This window comes from Tinamus guttatus, unplaced genomic scaffold (assembly GCF_059628265.1).
Source record: "Tinamus guttatus ecotype Peru unplaced genomic scaffold, ASM5962826v1 Tinamus_guttatus_pri_ptg000033l, whole genome shotgun sequence".
Taxonomy (NCBI): Eukaryota; Metazoa; Chordata; class Aves; order Tinamiformes; family Tinamidae; genus Tinamus; species Tinamus guttatus.
This window is the reverse complement of record NW_028288567.1, coordinates 6782584-6799711: the sequence shown is the minus strand read 5'-3', so window position 1 is coordinate 6799711 and position 17128 is coordinate 6782584. Positions and strand designations below refer to the sequence as shown.

General features: G+C 54.9%; 1 protein-coding gene across 1 annotated transcript in view; it reads left to right on the top strand.

Annotated features, from left to right (window-relative positions):
- The first annotated feature begins 2587 nt into the window (after positions 1 to 2587).
- Positions 2588 to 17128, top strand: part of ITPKB (inositol-trisphosphate 3-kinase B) — a 34645-nt gene continuing 20104 nt past the window's right edge. Inside the window, exon 1 of the mRNA XM_010226543.2 lies at positions 2588 to 3454. Coding sequence (XP_010224845.2) covers positions 2588 to 3454 — 867 coding nt within the window. The remainder of the gene's footprint in view (positions 3455 to 17128) is intronic.

Genomic DNA, 17128 nt, shown 5'->3' with positions numbered 1-17128 from the left:
TTCCTGCCCCTGTTTACACTCCAGAGGTTATGCCTTAATTACAGAAAGCTGATCCGCTGCAACACCGATTTCCCCCCAGAGGGGAAATTCCTAGCTGTGAAACCTGGCGGAGACAAATTGCAGATCTTCCTAAAATATTTCTACTTTTTTTCCCTCAGCCAGTCCAAACTGACCCCCAGGCGGCCAGTGGGGCTTGACGTTGACCCCACTCTGGGAGCGAATGGCAGTCCTGCCTGCCGGAGCACTGACACCGAGGCAACTATTTTCAATGAGGTATCTTGATAGAGAAATCATGCCGTGTCACGGCTGAGAGCCTGCTCCCGCTGCCAGGTGGGCCTGTGCCTGGATGCGGAAAGTGCTGGCTGCGGCCTTTCCTGCGCCAGGGAGGACGGCCTCCATCCCGCGCGCTGCCGAAAGCCACGCAGAGCCGGGGAGACCTCTCTGTCCTCACGCATCCCTCAGCGCTTCCTGCCCATGGGTCGCCCGTGCCTGGAAGGGAGGGCTTTGCCCTCCCGTAAGGCTGATGCGGGTGACTGGTGTGAGGGAAAGCAGGACAGGATCGGGACGGAGATGCATGGGGAGGGAAGGGGACGCAAGGCAACACGGCTCTGCTTCCAGAGGGGACCTCGGTGATCCTTAGGCCCTCGGACTTATGGACAGAGGGACTGTCCTCCTCCTTGGCCCCGGTGAAGCCCAGGACACCCCAGGGAGCCGGAGAGCGAAACACAGGCTGCAGGGCCAGACACTGGGAGGGTTTCTCTCCCGCTTGCCCCTCCGAGCAGGTAGGTTTCACTGGGGGGCCAGGCCCGCTGCAGGGCCGCGCTGCGGAGCGCACAGGGTTGCAGCGGTGAGATGCGTGCTGCACGCCGAGGCAAGCAGTGGAAAATGGATCGTGTATCTTTAACCCGCAGAGGCCAAGATGTTTTTTTTTTTTCATCACTAACAATGGAAACTTTTTTTTTTTTGCAGTGTTTCCCTCCAGCGGCCCTGCCAAGCGGCATCAGAGTGCAAGCGAGCAAGCGAGCAAGCGAGCAGAAAAAAAAAAAAAAGAAACTTGTTCCGCTGAGTTCAACCCCAGACAGGCTCACAACTTCCTTCCTGCTTTCCTACCCCCTCCCTCCGCTCTCCTCCTCCGCTCTCCTCTTCTCCTGCCGCCGCTCCTGCTCCCTGCGCCTCCAGCTGCAGGGGACCTGGCCACAGCGCCCGGCGTCCACACAACGCCCGGAGGTACAGGGAGTGAGAGCAGGAGCACGGGGCTTCCCCGGCTGCCCCCCCGCACTGAAGGCGAGAGCGGAGCTGCTTAAATACGGGCACAGCGCGGGGCTGCTGGCTGAGGCTGCAGCGCGCCCGCCGACATGCTTGCTGCAGCTTTCTGCGGCCGCCGGCGCTGCCGGGCACTGTGGGACAGCGCGCCCTGAGCGTCCTGAGCGCGGAGCCTGCGCGCAGGTAAGCGGAGGCGGCCACGGGCCCCGCGGGCTCCCCCACCCCAGGCCACACTCCCCACGCCAGTGTGGGCAGTGTGGGAGCTGGCAGAACCTCCCAGCCCGGGGTGATGGGGAGCGCTCGGCTTGCGTGCCCACCGGGGGTGGATGGAGGTGTCTGGCTGCCCCATGGGGATGCAGGCAGGATGGAGGGGCCTTGCAGCCGGGCTGCTGAGCGGTAGCGCTGGTGGCATCGTCCATGTGGGCACATGTATGCTGCGCCCACGCGCAAGCCCACACGCAAACTCACGTTGGCAGCGGCTCCCAGAGCCCTGCCAGGGTCTCCATGCCCCAATGTGAGAGCAGGGTAGCGGCTCCAGTGGTGCACGGTGCAGCAGGGCACTGAGGGAGGCGTGCTAGGACAGGGAGGCTTGCAAAGAGCCTGCTGCAAGAGCAGGGTCCCCCCACGTGTGCTCACCACGGCAGGGCAAACGGCCAAGCATGGTGGTGTAGGGCATCTGAGCTGGAGGAAGCACTGGGCACACATGGGGCAGGGACAGGGGAAGCCCAGGCTGCTGCGGATGTGGAGGGGGGAAAGCAGGGGAAACAGCGTGAGCAGGGAGCCCTTGCGCTTCCGCGCAGAGAAATCCCTGCTCGGGACCAGACCTTGGCCGGTCGGAGGTGACGAGCCGGAAGGTGGCAAATCTGAGCTGTTTGGAGCTTTTTTCCTTCCTCCAGAAAAGAAAAAAAAAAAAAAGTAGAATTGGCGTTGGAGCCAAAGCCTGAGAGCTTCCAACTTACGGCCGGCAACGAGTGGCCAAAGCTGTGGGAAAGAAACAGGGGGAAGACCTGCTGGGGGGCTCGGTCCCCCCCCAGCCCCCGTGGCTGCATGGAAAGGGAGCAGGTGGGGCACCTCTGCCCCAAATCCCCCTGGCTCTTGGTGGCTGTGTATGGTGGCCCTCGGGAGCACAGCTGGGGGCAGAGGGGCGCAGGGCCACTCTCATCACTACTCTTTCTACCCACAGCCACCCCGGTTTATGGAGCAACCCCACAGCCCCCTGGTGATGCTGCAGGTGCTGTTGCGGATCGAGCCACGCCAGCCCCGCGGGTCCTGAGCGCCGAGGCAGTGGCAGCGGCGGCCCCCCTGTACGCCCCGGCCGCCTACTATGGCCGTGTACTGCTATGCGCTCAACAGCTTGGTGATGATGAGCGGCAGCAGCGAGGCGACGAGCGGCGGGAGCAACACGCCGCCTCCCTCGGGGCAACCGCTGCTTGGGGGCCCCGAGACGCCCGGCGGCCGCCTGCCGCTCCCCGTGTTCAGCGCGGCGCCTGCACCGCCCCGCTCACCCCGCCACGGCCCTGCTTTCCTCTTCCCGCCGCCCGAGGAGGGGCTGCCAGGCCCCGCGGCGCCACGCCGCCTGCAGCGCGAGCTGCACCACGTGCAGGTCAACCAGAAAGTGGGGCTCTTCGAGGCGCACATCCAGGCGCACGGCTCCACCGCACAGCCCCCGTTGCCACGGTCACGGCCCTCCAGCCCCACGGCGCCCGCCAGCCCCACGGCACCCGCCAGCCCCACGGCGCCTGCTGCCGCAGCACTCGGCCCCAGCCCACAGCCGTGGGTCTACGGGCAGAGCGAGGCCGACAGTGATGGCAAAAGGGGCCTTCCTGGGAGCTCGGAGGAGATGCAGAGTGTGGGGCAGGTGCTGGGCGGCAGCCACTTGCAGCCCCCAGGGCCCGGCCCACGGCAGGACGAGGTGGTGGTGGCCCCCGCGGGACTAGAGGGCCGAAGCCCAGTGGGCGGTGGAAGCATCCCGGCTGTCATCGTGACGGACCTGGGGGGCCCGGAGGAGGAGGCGGGCGCCGTGCCCCCCATCAGCCTGCCTGTCCGCAAGCTCTCCTCGTCCTCAGCCTCTTCCACTGGCTTCTCCTCATCCTGGGAGGAGTCCGAGGAGGACATCTCCAGTGACCCTGAGCGCACGCTGGACCAGGCGCCCGCCTTCCTGCAGACCCTGGATCAGCAGAAGCCCCGAGTGGTGAGTCCCGGGTGCTGGGCAGGGGTTCAGGACTGACCGCACATGCCAAGGCAGGAGGGCAGAGCCGCGTGCTCAGAGGTGTGCTCACTTTCCCTCGCACGGCAAGGAGCTCCGGCTCCTCCCAGCGCCAGGAGCTTTCCCAGGGTTTGCATGAGCCTGGGGGTGAATATACTCCCTCTTCAGAGTCGAAACTGTGTGGGCTAACTACCTGTCAGGATTTATACCCATGTCCATCCCTGCAGTCCCTGTGTGCCTTCCACAGGGAGTCAGGAGTCTCTGACACTTTTTTGCTCGTGAGGCCCCCTACATGCTAAGCAAGTGTGTTTTGCACGAGGTGTTTATATCAAGCTCATTTGTTTCTGGATCTTTGTGTTGGGGCTACCTGGGAGGCAAGGGAGAGTGCTGTGCTGCTCTTGGAGCAGAAGGGGCCCTTCGGGAGGGAGGGCTTCACGGCATGCTCCGAGGATGCGCGCGTGCTGGACTCGCTACGTCGCTTGGGGGTTCACGCACATCTCAGCGCTTTCCACAGAGTGGGCTTTGTTCGGAGCTGTCACACTGCGTATCCACAGCGCTTTGGCTGCCCGAACTCAGGGCCACACGACTGTCATGAGCTTCTCAGACCAGCATGTGGCCTTCTCAGCCTCACCAGGTGGTGCGTTAAATCCATGCGAAACTGGCACTGAAGCCTCATGTACGCAAACCCTGAAAACTCTAGAGCAGCCTGGTGTCTCCTCAGTGCTGAAGTACGGCAGTGGCCCGTTGGTTCTCAGTGATGCGGTTCATCATATCTAACTTTCCATAGACACATGATAGTGAAACTCGTTAGGCTCAATGACATGAAGAAGACCAGTGCGGCAAACATCTAAGTAGAGCGAAGGAATCAAAGTCATGATGAAGAACTGCCATGGTGTGGTTTGTAAAGCACTCGCTAGTCTGAGGTAAACATCCTCGCTTTTCTCCCCGTTTCTGCCTGTTCCAAGAAGTCGGGCTGGGTTCTTCTCAGGGCGGAGAAGTAGCTGAGTAAAAACAGTTTGTGAAGTTATGAACTGCAATTTAGTAATCTTCGTATTATAGTAATCTCTATCACCTATTCTCCATACCAACAACTATGATAGACCTGGTGGCCTTCAGTGCGCAGGGCCTGGCCCATGACTTGGTCGTGAGTCAATCATACTGTACCAGTGTGAGATCAGAGCAGGTCTGAGATCAGAGTAACTCTGCTGGGTTCAGAGACTCTACTCCAGGCTGAATGAGAGCATGATCTGCTCCAAAATGTGTCTGTGGAGCCCAAGGAGGTTCATGTGATTTTTCTTTTTCAGTGTTGGAGTAGTCTCAGCTGGACTAATTCATGGTGATGCTTTCCACTGTGCTCCAAATGTCCCATGGCAGGGTTGATCGCTGGCTTTGGCAGCAGGATTGTGCGCAAATGCCCAGTAGCTGAAAGCTGATTCATATAAATAACACCCAAATAACTTTGTATACGGGTTGGCAAATTCTTCCAAATCCCTAGTCTCAGGTTGCAGCCTCATCAGTCTTCGTTCACTTGCTAATTCATTTTAGCCCCACACACTTCCCAGAAAGGAGCAGTGTAAGGGCAGAGTGTGCAAGAGGCTCCCTGCCACTCACACTCGTGTGTCGGGGTGAGGACAGCCCTTTTGCGGTGCTGGGCCAGGAGGAGCCAGTGCTGCTGTGCCAAGGCTGCAGCCATGCGCTGGGGAAGGCCGGCGGCACCTGGGAGGGTGCTGAGAGCACGCAGCGGGAAGGCTGTCCTCGCTGCAGACGCGCTCCGTGCTGCACATCCCGCCATGCGTGTTTACAGCGCCGATAAACAGCGGGGCGGCTTCTGCCCTTCCTTTCTGGAGGCCGCCCGGCATGGCAGGTCTGGCAGGGATGTCCGGCCGTCTCTCGCAGCTACTCTTGGTGTTGGCGGGACCTCTGCCTGGGCCCTGCCGCCTTGGCAGGTCAGGTAGGGAGCTGACTCTGTGCTCCAGCCTCCAGATTGGGTGGTAATCTCAAGAAAACGGTGTTGCGAAAGGAAGGGAGGCGGCCTGGCCTCCTCCTGTGACACTGCACCCTGGAGCCGCCCCGGGGCTGCGCTGCTGGCGCCGATTCCAACCTTGTTTACCGAAAGTGTTTGGGGGTGCATCGCAGCTGCCCCGGGGCTCCGCCCTGGCTATAAATGCAGACTTGCGAAGTCTTGCAAACAATTCATCGGCGTGGCTTTGCGTAGCCACTTAGGGCCTGCGCAAAGTCTGGCACCACTGCGGCTTGCCCTGGCCATGGGCTGCTCTGGCAAAGCCGCGCACTTGCTTATGGACAGGCGCGAGGTTTTGGAGGCACTTGAGCAACAACACTTGTTGGGCTGTGTGGGAGGGATGGCTCGGCCCAGCGGTGCTTTTGGATGGGACTGCAGCTGCTTGAAGTGAGAGGTGCTCAGCAGCTACCTGCACCCTCAAAGCCAGAGGTGCTCAAGGGCTGCGCACTGCAGCCAGCAGTGGCTGCTGAACTAAATCCCCTAAATGGTCAGTTCCTGTGTGACAAAGCCAGAGGAGCAAGGGGAAATGCAAGTATTTACTACCGCAGGAAAACAAGTGTTGAGGGGAGGAAGGGCTCATCACCGCCTTCCCTCGGCCGCTGTACACACAAGGGCATGCAGTGGGGCAGCTGCTCACTGGGGAGCTCCCAGAGCCACTTGCCAGGATGGGGAGGCTGCTGCCAACATGGGCCCAAGGACAGGAGCTTCTGGCAGGTGTGAGTGGGATGCTACTGACCACTGGCATGTGTTATTTTGGACTTGCAGGGGCTGTAGCGTGTTTCCAAGACATGCCAAGTTTAGCTAGCGATGCGTGCAGGCCCGTGAGCGTATGTATGTCTCTGTGCTCTTCTCTCTGGCTGTATTTTACTCCTTCCTCCCACCATGTTCATGTCATGAGCCTGTAGCCCATGGGTGGTGTCACCAGTTTGGTACCAATCCAGCATGGAGGGGCCCTGCGCAGTTGCGCACAGGCACGACAGTTATCCTAGTGACATGTATCTCTAGGCAAGGTCCACATGGCTGAGAGAAGATCTGCTTCATATATCTGTTTGTATATCTGTCGTATTTTGCATCTTTTGTTTTTTACAACAATTTTACACAGAAAACATTACTTGAAAATAAAAAGTGGGGAAATAACAGCCCACAGCATCTCTGCAGTGCCAGAAGAGAGCCCAGAGGACACTTCAGGCTTGTTGCTCATCGGGCAACAAGGATTCCTCCCTGCCTTGGAGCTGGGACTCGCAGGTGTTTGGGAGCTTTGCTGGTTGGATCCTCGGGGTGCTCAGCTGGACATCCGCAGAAATAAGTTCCCAGATCAGTGGAAACTTTGCAGCTTCATCTACACCTTTTTCAGGCCTTGAAGAAGAAAAAAAAAAGAATCAAATCATAGTCAGCACCTGCCTCATGTTTTCCATATTATTTCTATCATGTGTTAGGACAGATTTGCATGTGAAGAAAACACTAGCACAGCACCGAGCAGTGAGTTCAAGCCAATGATGGGGTAATGTTTTTGTTGCATGTAAATCTGTTGTAAGTCACCGGGGAAGTAGTGGCACCTATGTGTGAAGTTACAGCTCGCTCCGGCTGAGCTTCGTCTGGAGGGGCTGTTAGGGGTTGTTTGTGTTTATGGCGGTCAGTAAATTTGTGATGTTATTTTTACCTGCTTTTATGCAATGAAGCCCAGCCAAACTTTCTAGGAAAGGGACGTTAGTGTTTAACAGACAGCAAAAACCTAATATTAGCATTTTCAAAAGCTGCCAGTAACTTAGCAGCCTAATCCCTCTTTTCAAAAGTGACCTTTAGGGGAATGTGGACTCTGGGGGTGAGTCCCCTCCTGTGGTACCTCCTGATCTCTCCTGATCATGATGGGGCCTTGAGGACTAGCCTAGGGTAGGCTGGACACAGAGCAAGCTCTTCCTAAATTATCCACAAATATTTTCTATAAGATTTTTCAAAATTCCATTCCTGCTCCTACACACACGGAGCCAGGTCGCACTCAGCACAGTGGCTCTGAGTAATTCAGGAAGCTGCTTCAGTCTGGCCCTTTCTGCCCTGTAGTTGCTCCTGGGTGAGCAATGTCAATGTCTAGAGCAGCGGCATGCTGCTAAGACTCAGGTTATTTTCAATGTTATCATGCTTTTCAGCGATGAAAGGAAAGAATTGTGTGTGTGTGTGTTTTTTTTATACTAATGGGGCCTTTTCACTAATGACATGGAAAAGAAGACAGTCTAGTAAAAGGAATTCAATTCTTTCTTTCAGATCTAAGATTTATTGCTAGCCAAAAAAAAATATGAATTGCTTCTGGAAGGAGAACTAGCGCGTAAAACAACAAGGGCTTCTTAGCACCTCAAACTCCATGTAAGTAGTACAGTGTATTATCTGATCAGCTACGACACAACAGGAACTGCACTAACATTCAGCACCGCTGCGGTTCTTAAGTAATAGTAAAGCATCCTTCATCCCCTAGAAAGACATATATGGGCTCGGGGGTGACACGCGGCCATTTCAAAGAGTTTGGTTCAACATGCAGCATCGGGCTGTCTCTTTGCTGTTTGCTTCACACACTTGATTTGTAGAGATGTTGGTGCCTGCAGCTCCTGTGCCGTAGAGCTCGCTGCATTTGTCCAGGTTTTGCCTAGGGTTTCCTCCCTGGCTGCTGGTGCTTTCACTTGGCTCTAAGTCCGGTACTTGGTGCTTTGGCAAGTCAGGCTCTGTGTGTGGCACAGAGAGTCCCATTTTGCTGGCTACGCTCTTACAAAACTCCCTTCAACCTGAATGGCTTGGCCTCAACCACCAGCAAACACTAACGCTAGGAATTAGCAGTGCAGTGTCTCAGTGGGAGCGTGAAACGGGTGCATGGGGCTCTGCAGAGGGCCAGGACCTGGCGGTGCTGGGGGCAGCTAGCGCAGGACTCAGCAGCAGCAGCACCTACCTTCAGCATCACCTCCTCCTCCTCCTCCTCCTCCTCCCCCGACACTTCCTGTCCCTTTGCCCTTGCTTGGGCAATTCATCTACAGCAAGATACAATCAAAGAACCCTCTTCCTCTGCTAAACAATTCGCTCCTTTTGTTAGGGTCAGATAAAATGCTGATAAAAGCTGTTGTAGCTCCACCGAAGCCAGCGGGTGTGCTCCAGATTGGGTCCTTGGGCCTTTTTCTTTCCGCCTTGCCCTGTCCTGCACATACCCAGTTGCGCCTTGCGGCGGGGCCCACGCGAGGCCGGGTTAATGAAACAGAGAACCTCACAGCTCTTGCCTGTGCATGCGCAATCACTTCAGCACCTTTGCGGACAGGGCTTGTACAAATGGGAACAGACACAGGGTGACTGCTTGGAAACTGCGTTTTAGGGCCGAGAGGGATTGCTTGCTGTTGTTGTGCCTCGCTAAGCAGCCTTGCCTGCAGCTTGTCGGGAGCCATGTGGCGTGTTCTCCGGAGGCGTAAGGATAGCTTTTATCCCATTGAGCTAAACGCATCCAAAACATTCCCACTAAGGGCGGAACTGAATTACAGTGGTGGAGGGACCCCACGTACACCCGAGCAGAGCCGACCCCAGGGCGCTCCGTGCAGAGGGCAGGCAGGAGGAGGGGGAGGTGAGCGGGCTCCTCGCCACGGGGGCAGAGCAAGTGCCCGGCCAGCGGCCTTGAGCCCTGCGACGTCACCAGGGCTGTCCTCAAGCTGCGGTCGGCAAGAACCAGCAACGTGCCCAAACATAACCGCGGCGCTATTACAGGCAATGTGCATTTAATGCTCTGCAGGGACAGGAAAAGAAAGAAAGGCAGAAAAAAGAAAAAGCCAGGTTTGCTTTTTTGGCAGCCCGTGGATCAGAGAGTCCAATCTGCAATCTCTCTTGGTATGTTTTATGTGGGTGGGTTTTGTTAAGTTAAGGCAAAGTTATTGCACCCCTAGGCTACTCACATTAAATGCTTCTCCAATTTTAGCAACATTCTTTCCAGGCTCAGCTACATTTGTTTTTATCTTCTCTATGGCAATTGATGATCCAAGTCTAAAACGTATAACTCCGCAGGATCTCCTGTTATATACTTCTTCCACAGCTGTAGCTGAATCAGGGCTGTATAATCCAACGACATGTTGTAATGCCTAATGCTTTCTTTAATACATTCCAGATTTAAGGAGTCAGCAGAGTTTACATATCCTAAGTAATAAATTTAAACAATAATAAGGACAAATCCTGAATCACGATTGTGTCTTGAAAGCGTCTCCCACCCCCTATCTTTTCTGGTCTGGCTAACGTCTATTTGTAGGAAACTCAGCAGGACAGATAAAAGATGATGAGACAAACAACTTAATCCTCTCATAATGTCAAGTGGAAAATCCAACAGCATATTGGCTAGGAGCTCAAATAAGCACCACAAAGTAGCCCTTGCTGAGGGCTACAGAACTAGCTTAAAACAGTGAGCTCAGGATATAATTAGAGAGGAGCCTGAATAGGTCCCCACAGGTTCAAACATTTCTTTGAACTCTGAAACTGAGCCCAATATTTTTTCTTTTTCCATACTCATATAACATCAGCTTATAACATTAGGGGCTGGTTCATGGTCACCACGCAAGGTGACCTTTGGTCACTTGGGTGCTAGCACTGAGCAGCTGTGAGGAACCACACATTGGTATTTTGGGCTTTTATATCCATAAAAGCTGTTGCAACAGCGTGACAGCTGCGAGGACTTGCTGCCCATGGGCCTGTGCTGAGTCCCACCACCTCGTCCTCCCCTGGCCGGGGAGCAGGCTGGGCTAGGCCTGTGACCAGGGCAAACTGGGGCTGCTGTGGGCAGATGTGCCTTGGAAGCAAGGCACAGGGAGCAAAGGAGAGAGGTTTTAGACCTGTGCCTCATCCACAAGCATTTGGAAAGGCCGCAGGACACAGGTGAAGCCCGGTGTTTGGAAAACCCCAGGCAGGTGCATTGCCTCGGTGGGTGTTGCGTTGCCACCTTTGCGCGCAGAGCGCCCAAGTTTCGGGCTCTGGGGAAGCTGTGCTGCCATGGAGGGATCAGCTGAAAGCTCCTATGTTTGAGACAAGCTGGTGAAAAACTGCTCTATCATGAACTAGGCTGTCTGTCGAAGCCCATGCCCCCTGGCTTTGGTGGGTCCTTCCCGCACAGGCAGTCGCAGGCTGTGACAAGACAAGAGATAGATAGATGCAAGTCTGCCGCTTGATAAAAGTGTCAGGGTGGGAGCGAGACACTCACAAATGGGAGCAGCAGCATCTCCACTCACGCCGTGGAGGCAGGAGGGTCGTCCCATGGATTGCTGGGCCATGCAGCACACCTCGAGGCACTCACCTTTCCATCAGCACCAAATTTTCCTTGAGCTTGCATGGAAGCATCTCCAAGCTTCGTGATCCACTTGCCCTCTGCTTTGGGGGCCTGTTTTTGGGGGCTGTCATTGCACACAAACCTTCAGCTGGATGGAAGAGTGTGAGAGCTGCCTGGCCTTGGAAGAACAGGGGTATTCTTGCCAAATAGTGAATTTTCCAACAAAAGTCAAGAGGGAGTCAGAATGATTCACGATTTCAAACACGTTTTCTGAATCGTTCTGGCCTAAAAAAATACAGAGGTGGGGGAAGAGGGAAGGATGTTAAAAATAGTGATGTGTGTCATTCTGACACTTTCAAAATGAACCGTTTCATTTGGGGAATGGTTTGTTTATGTTTTGCAAGCACCTGAAATGTAGATTTGATTCAGAGTGGCATTTTTCACTTAAAAGTTGACCTCAGCACTAAAGCCCATTGAAGGGAGAAAAGAGGAAAGGTTTTTCAGAAGTTACATAAGCAGAATGAAACCTGGCCTTTTGCTTTGGCACTGAATGAAGCGTTGGAGAATTTTCCTTCAAAAGCCCCATGATTTCGACTGTGTTCAGCCTGACCTGAATGTTTCCTCTCCCTGCACTGGGTTTTGTTTGAATTTCTGATGTAAAAATATCCCATCTCCTTCCAGCTCCTGTGCTGGCCAACCTTTAAGTCTCATGCCATGGAGCAAGCAGTTTAATCTGAGGTCAACCACACTCTGCTGTGATTCAGACTGAAACCTGTGGTATTGAGTGAATACGAGCCCTAGGTTTTGTAGATAACTGGCAGCTTCTCCAGAAGACACAGTGTTGAACCCCATTTAAAAAAAGAACCCAGACTCCTGAGGCCCTGAAATCTCTCTGGAAACCTGGAGCGCAGCCTAGCGCAGAGGGCATGGCTAGAGCTGTCTGCTGTAGGAGCAAGGGACTCAGCCTGGGGACTTCGGGGAGAGGAGCAGGCCCTGTGGTGGCTTGCTGCTCAGCACGGCCAGGCCGGCGTCACCCCTGGGTCCTGAGGGGTGCCTTAAAATGGCTTTCCTGGTGGAGCCCTTGGACGGATAGATTTGCTAGTTCCTGTGGACTCAGTGACCCAAGTCTTGCAGTGTCTGCATGAGCCACAAGGCCTGCACGGCGCTTTTTTTTTTGAAAATGGGATCTCAGAGTCACAGCCGGGGGCTGCGCGCACGGCGAAGCAGCCAGGCAAGCAAGCCACATCGCGCTCCTGCTGCTCCCTGTGAGCCCGGCACCAGCGCCCAGGCAAATCCCAGAGCACTCTGGGCATCCAGGGCGGCGCGGACCACACGCATGGAGGGCCCTGTCACTTTCCTCTTGGGTTTTCTCTGAACCTGGTCACTTCTTCTGCAAAGAAAGGGGACTTGGAGGTCTTCGACCCTAACAGATGGGAAAACGGCTGTGAATATTAATCGGTAAACGGGAGCACAGTTCTCAGTGCAGATTGTCGGATTTTAGCAAACTCAACAGTTCTCCAGGTGAACAATTGCACTGGGACAACGGTATATGGAAGATTGTACGTGTCTTTCTACACAGAATATTGGGCTCTGACAATGCTTGGAAAATACTGGGTTGTTCAGGCACCCCAAACTCCCTTGCAGGCAAACAGCGTACAGGTACCAAGGTGTTTCCAAACCCTGTGCCCTCCAGCTGCCCTAAAGGCAAAGGGTCCAGGCTGCCTTTTGAAGTAAATCACTCTTCTCCTCCCCATTCACAGGATACACCTCCATGGCTTCCTTTTAGCAGGGCCTTGGAGCTACTACAAGTTTAAAGAGAATATTCCCCGAAGAAGAGTCATTGATGTTGGGTGCCTCCTGTTCCCAGGCCACCTCTCAGGTGCTCCAGGCTAACTCCAGGGAAACTGCAGAGCAGCTGCCCTTGGAAAATGAGCTCCAGCTACTTATGGGCTGAATGCAGAATTAGAACATTTCCAGGGTACAAGCCGAGTGAGGAAAGCAGCATTAGTGGCTCTTACCAGGAAGCACAGGCTTGCACAATGGCTGCGTTTTCCACGCGCTGTGCAATTAAGCAACTTGCTTGGGAATTCAATTGCAAGGGGTTTGAGCTGCAGGGCCAGCTGTAATGTAAGGTGCATTACAACACGCGAGACGAGTGTTGCTGCATTGTGGCAGGGCTCATGGAACACGTCGGCGACTGGAGAAACAAGCCCTGGCCCAAGCAGTGCTGGCAACGGGTTGGCGCTGAACTTCTCCAAAGCAGCGCAGCTAATTGGGGGAAATAATTTCTCCAGAGATAAAATAGTTCTGAAAATACCTCCTAATACCTTTAAACCCCTAAGATACATTTATTTTCATGTTGGATAATGAAAAGCTACAGATTTCAGCACTGATCTTGAAAATATCCTGCAGTTTTTGGAAGGGAGGGAGACTCCAGGTGTACGCACAGTGGCCGACTCCACAGCCACAGGTCCCAGCTGATCCCACTGCAAAAAGCTTGTTTGTCTACACGTTCCCTTGCTGTCTTCTGCTACCGTATGGCCAAGGCAGAGCTCATAGCCTCTTAAAACTATGTTTTTCCCTCATTTTTTCTGCTCTGGGTTGAGTATGCCACTGGCAGTGCTGCAAGGGTCTGCCTGCACTGCCATGCCTGGCTGGCATCTCCGGGAACAGGGCAGGTCGGATCAGCGGGAGTGAAGTTATAAATACGTTTGGGAACAAAAATAGGAACCGTCCTCCAGAGCTATTTCTGATGACCTCAAAATAAAGCCAGAATTCACTTTTTTTTCTCTGCTTCTTGACACGACTGCTGAGCTCTCCAGCAGAACAGGAAGTTGTCTGAGGAGCTGTTTGAGTAACCAGAGTTGTCAGATCAATGGAAAAAAAAAAAAAAGGTTTGGGTACGTTTTGTGAAAGTGCAGCTGACGATTTTGAAATTGCTGCAATTTCTCTTCTTAGATCAGGGCTGCTTTTCATGCCAGGGGACTCATGGCCTCCACTGTTACGTCTGCCCTCAAAAAGGGCATTTCTCTGTGATGCCCTATGCTTGGCAACACCCACAAAGCCATTTAGAGGAAAAACAAACGTGGGTTTATTGGTAGCTGGGCCTGGGGGCGTCAGGATGAGGCAGGGCAGCAAGAGAAAGGAGGCATCATATTGCTGCCAAGGAGGAGGAGGATGCTCAGGCCTTTGCCTCCAGCCAGGGCTGGCCCTGCATTTTGGTGACGCTTGCGGCGTCTGTTACGTTTTGCAAGCTGACGAGGGAACTCAGTGAGCGGCAGATCCATTTTTCAGGGAAGTGGGGCTGGGCTGAAAGTATCCGCAGCAGAGATAATTCAGAGGAAGTGCAAATTTTAGAAAAGCGGGTGGAATGCATCTAAGAATCTACCTGTTTTTTCCTGTTTTCCTTTCTCCTTGTATTTACACTTAGGTTTTGCCTCTTTGCTGTCTCACCATGTCTCCATTTCCTTGATTGTCTTTCCCACAGAGGCATGGAAAAACTCTTAGATCCCAGCATGGCTGTATGCAGAACTCAGCTCCTCTCTTACCCTATTCTGGTGGGGAGACGGTGCTGGGAGAAGAGAGGTAGGGAAGGGAGGAGGAAGGAAGAGCCGTTGGGAGCGAGATGGGGAGGCTGTGGGGAGCGAGGGAGAGCTGCGAACCAGGGCCAGTGTGGGGAGATAAGGCGGGCAGGAAGGAAGGGAGCAAAGCGGGAAGGCAGATGGAAAAGGGAAGTGAGTAGGAGGCCAGGAAGGCCAGGGAGAATACACGGGAAGCTGCTCGGCCATCTGGGAATGTGCTCTGGCCCCACGCAGAGCACTCAGGTGCCGTGCACTCCCGGCGCAGCATGGCCGGGGGTCAGAGGCACCAGCACACTCGCGGAGCCAGCATGGCCGTGTGCAGCGTGGGGCGGTGAGCATGGCGCGCATGAGGGGCAGTGTGGCGTGGGGCGCGGGATGCGGCCTGCGAGCGGCGTGGCGCGTGCGGGTGGGAGGAGCCAGCGGGGAGCTGAGGGCAAAAGCTCCTCACAGAGCCGGAAAGCAGGGAGCAAAGCCAGCTGTGGGGCTGCAGGCAGGCACTGGGTAAGAGTCGTGTAAGGCTGGCTGGAAAGGCAGGAGAGGAGCGCGAGGAGAGCAGGGACAGCAGGTGCAGCCAGAAGAGCCAGTGGGACTCGCTCCACGCTGAGGAGAGGCCCCTGGGTCCTGCTGGCACTAACGCACGCATCACTCGCGCACCTGGGCCAGTCTGGCAGCAGCAAGGTGCCAAGCTGAACTCGCGGCAGCAGACAGTCTGGAAAAGTCCCTTTTTTATTATTTTGGTGTGTGAAATTAACTTTCTGGGAGCTGCCTCCCTCCCCTCTCAGCTTTCCTTGGGCTCCGTGAGGAGCTGGAGCGGGCAGGAACGCCCAGGGGCTGTGTCACTGTGGCGGTGTGCTGGCAGGCGCATGTTAGAGCGTGGAGGCTGCCCTCCCCGTGCTGCCACACGCGCACTCGCCATCAAAACACGTTGTATCGCTGGAGCTGGGTGTCATCCCACTAAACTGATTTATGTGCATTTAGAGGGGATTAGCAAAAACCCAGTAAACCAGTTTCTGATCGTGGCAGGAGTTTCCAGACAGCCTGTTTGAAACCTTCCTTCTGGCAGCCCTGCGCTGCAACTGGAGAGGTGCTGGTAACATGGCTGGGCAGGCGATGTGCAGAATTTATGTGTGGGATTATCAAGCCTGCAAGCTCATGGGCTTGGAGTGGAATATTTAAGATTATTGCGAAAACTCTTCCATTCCTTCATTTCTACTTACCCTGTCCAGCAAAGCAAGACAAACAGCTCGCGTGATGAATTTGGAAGGAAGCGCCCCCGGGCCTGGAGAAGCCGCAATCCTCTCCTTGGGCGCAGACCCTCTAGGCAGGCGCTGCTGACACCTCAGGGCTCTGCCTCAGGCACTCTCAGGGCCAGCCTGAGCGCAAGGGCGACCATCAGGCTCCCCTCACAGCACGAGGCAGGGCTGGGCTGGAGGACAGTGTGCCATGGCACCGGCTCCGCTGTGCCTGTGGCCTGCGCCCCGCAAGCTGGCAGAGCCAAAAGGCCGGATAAGAGCGTTGCCCTGGTTTTCTGTTAAATCTGCCCCTGAGGGTATGGGCTGAGACTTTTAGGTGCACTGGACCCAACCTCACAAGCTATGGACCTGAGCTGGGAGAGGAGGTGCAAGCCCCTGGAGACACTGTGCAGGACTTGCAGCGGCACAAGCGCCATCACTGCGGCATTGCCAGGCGTCTTGCACTGCCATGCCCTCCCCGGTGCAGATGCCCTTGGCTTCCTTCACAGCAGCAAACGTTCTTGCGTTCAGGCTGGGGAGGACCCAGCCGCCGACCCCAGCGCTGGCGTGAAGGGCAAGCGGCAGCGCCTCGTTCGCAGGGCTCCTCCCTCTTCCTGCAGCCCGGGCTCGAGCAGTCGTGTGGCTCATGATGCTCCGTCACAGCAGAGAGTGAGAGAAACGCGGAAAAACAAGGTGACGTGGCGCCTGTTTCAAAGCACGCAGCTGAGCTCCATGCCTGCACGGAGGGGAGTGGGTATTTTTAAACCATGCTTTTTAAGCAACAAGAAGTAGACCCCAAACATTATTTATGCATCCTTAATTGTGATTGTATCTGTGGGGGAGCTTCAGTGGAAATAGTTATGAGGACTGTCCCAATGGGGTCTGCGGTGACCACACTCAGCACCTTGGCAGACCAAGAGCTTGGATTTTTTAATGCAGGTTCTGAGGAACATCAGTAGGCTTTTTAAGATCTTAGCCCCTCATATGCTTTTGTGAGCGAACTGTGCCAATGACGTCGTGGACCTGTAAATACCAGTTTCAGATCCACCTATCCCAGGGTGGTCTACTTGCATGACCTGAAAAAAAAGTGGGATTTTCAGGTCAGAGCCTGATGCTAGAGGTAGGTGTTCATGCATGAGACATTTTGAGGGTTTGCTCGATGCAGCGGCACCAGACTAGGGAGCTGATAAGCTGGAAGTACCGAGTGGTAGAGTCACCTGGCAGCTCCTGCTGTAGCATCGAGGAGTCCCGGGGACCAACACACATCACTGTTTATCCTAGGCAAGAGAAGGCGTTGCTGGGACCACATCTGTATTTTGAGATCCATATGTGCACTGCTGTTCCTCACCACTTTTCTCTTGATTTGGATAGTCAACAAGCTCCTCTGGACGATGCTACGCCGGATGCATTCAGCTCCTTGCAGCGATTAGTCCTATAATCCATAGCTTGGCTAGCAGAGGATCCTTGCCTCCCCTCATTTTCCAAGCATCATGTTCCAAAATAGATATCAAAGGAGCCCAGAAGTGAGGCTGGGTCCAACAGCAGATGTTGTAGTGT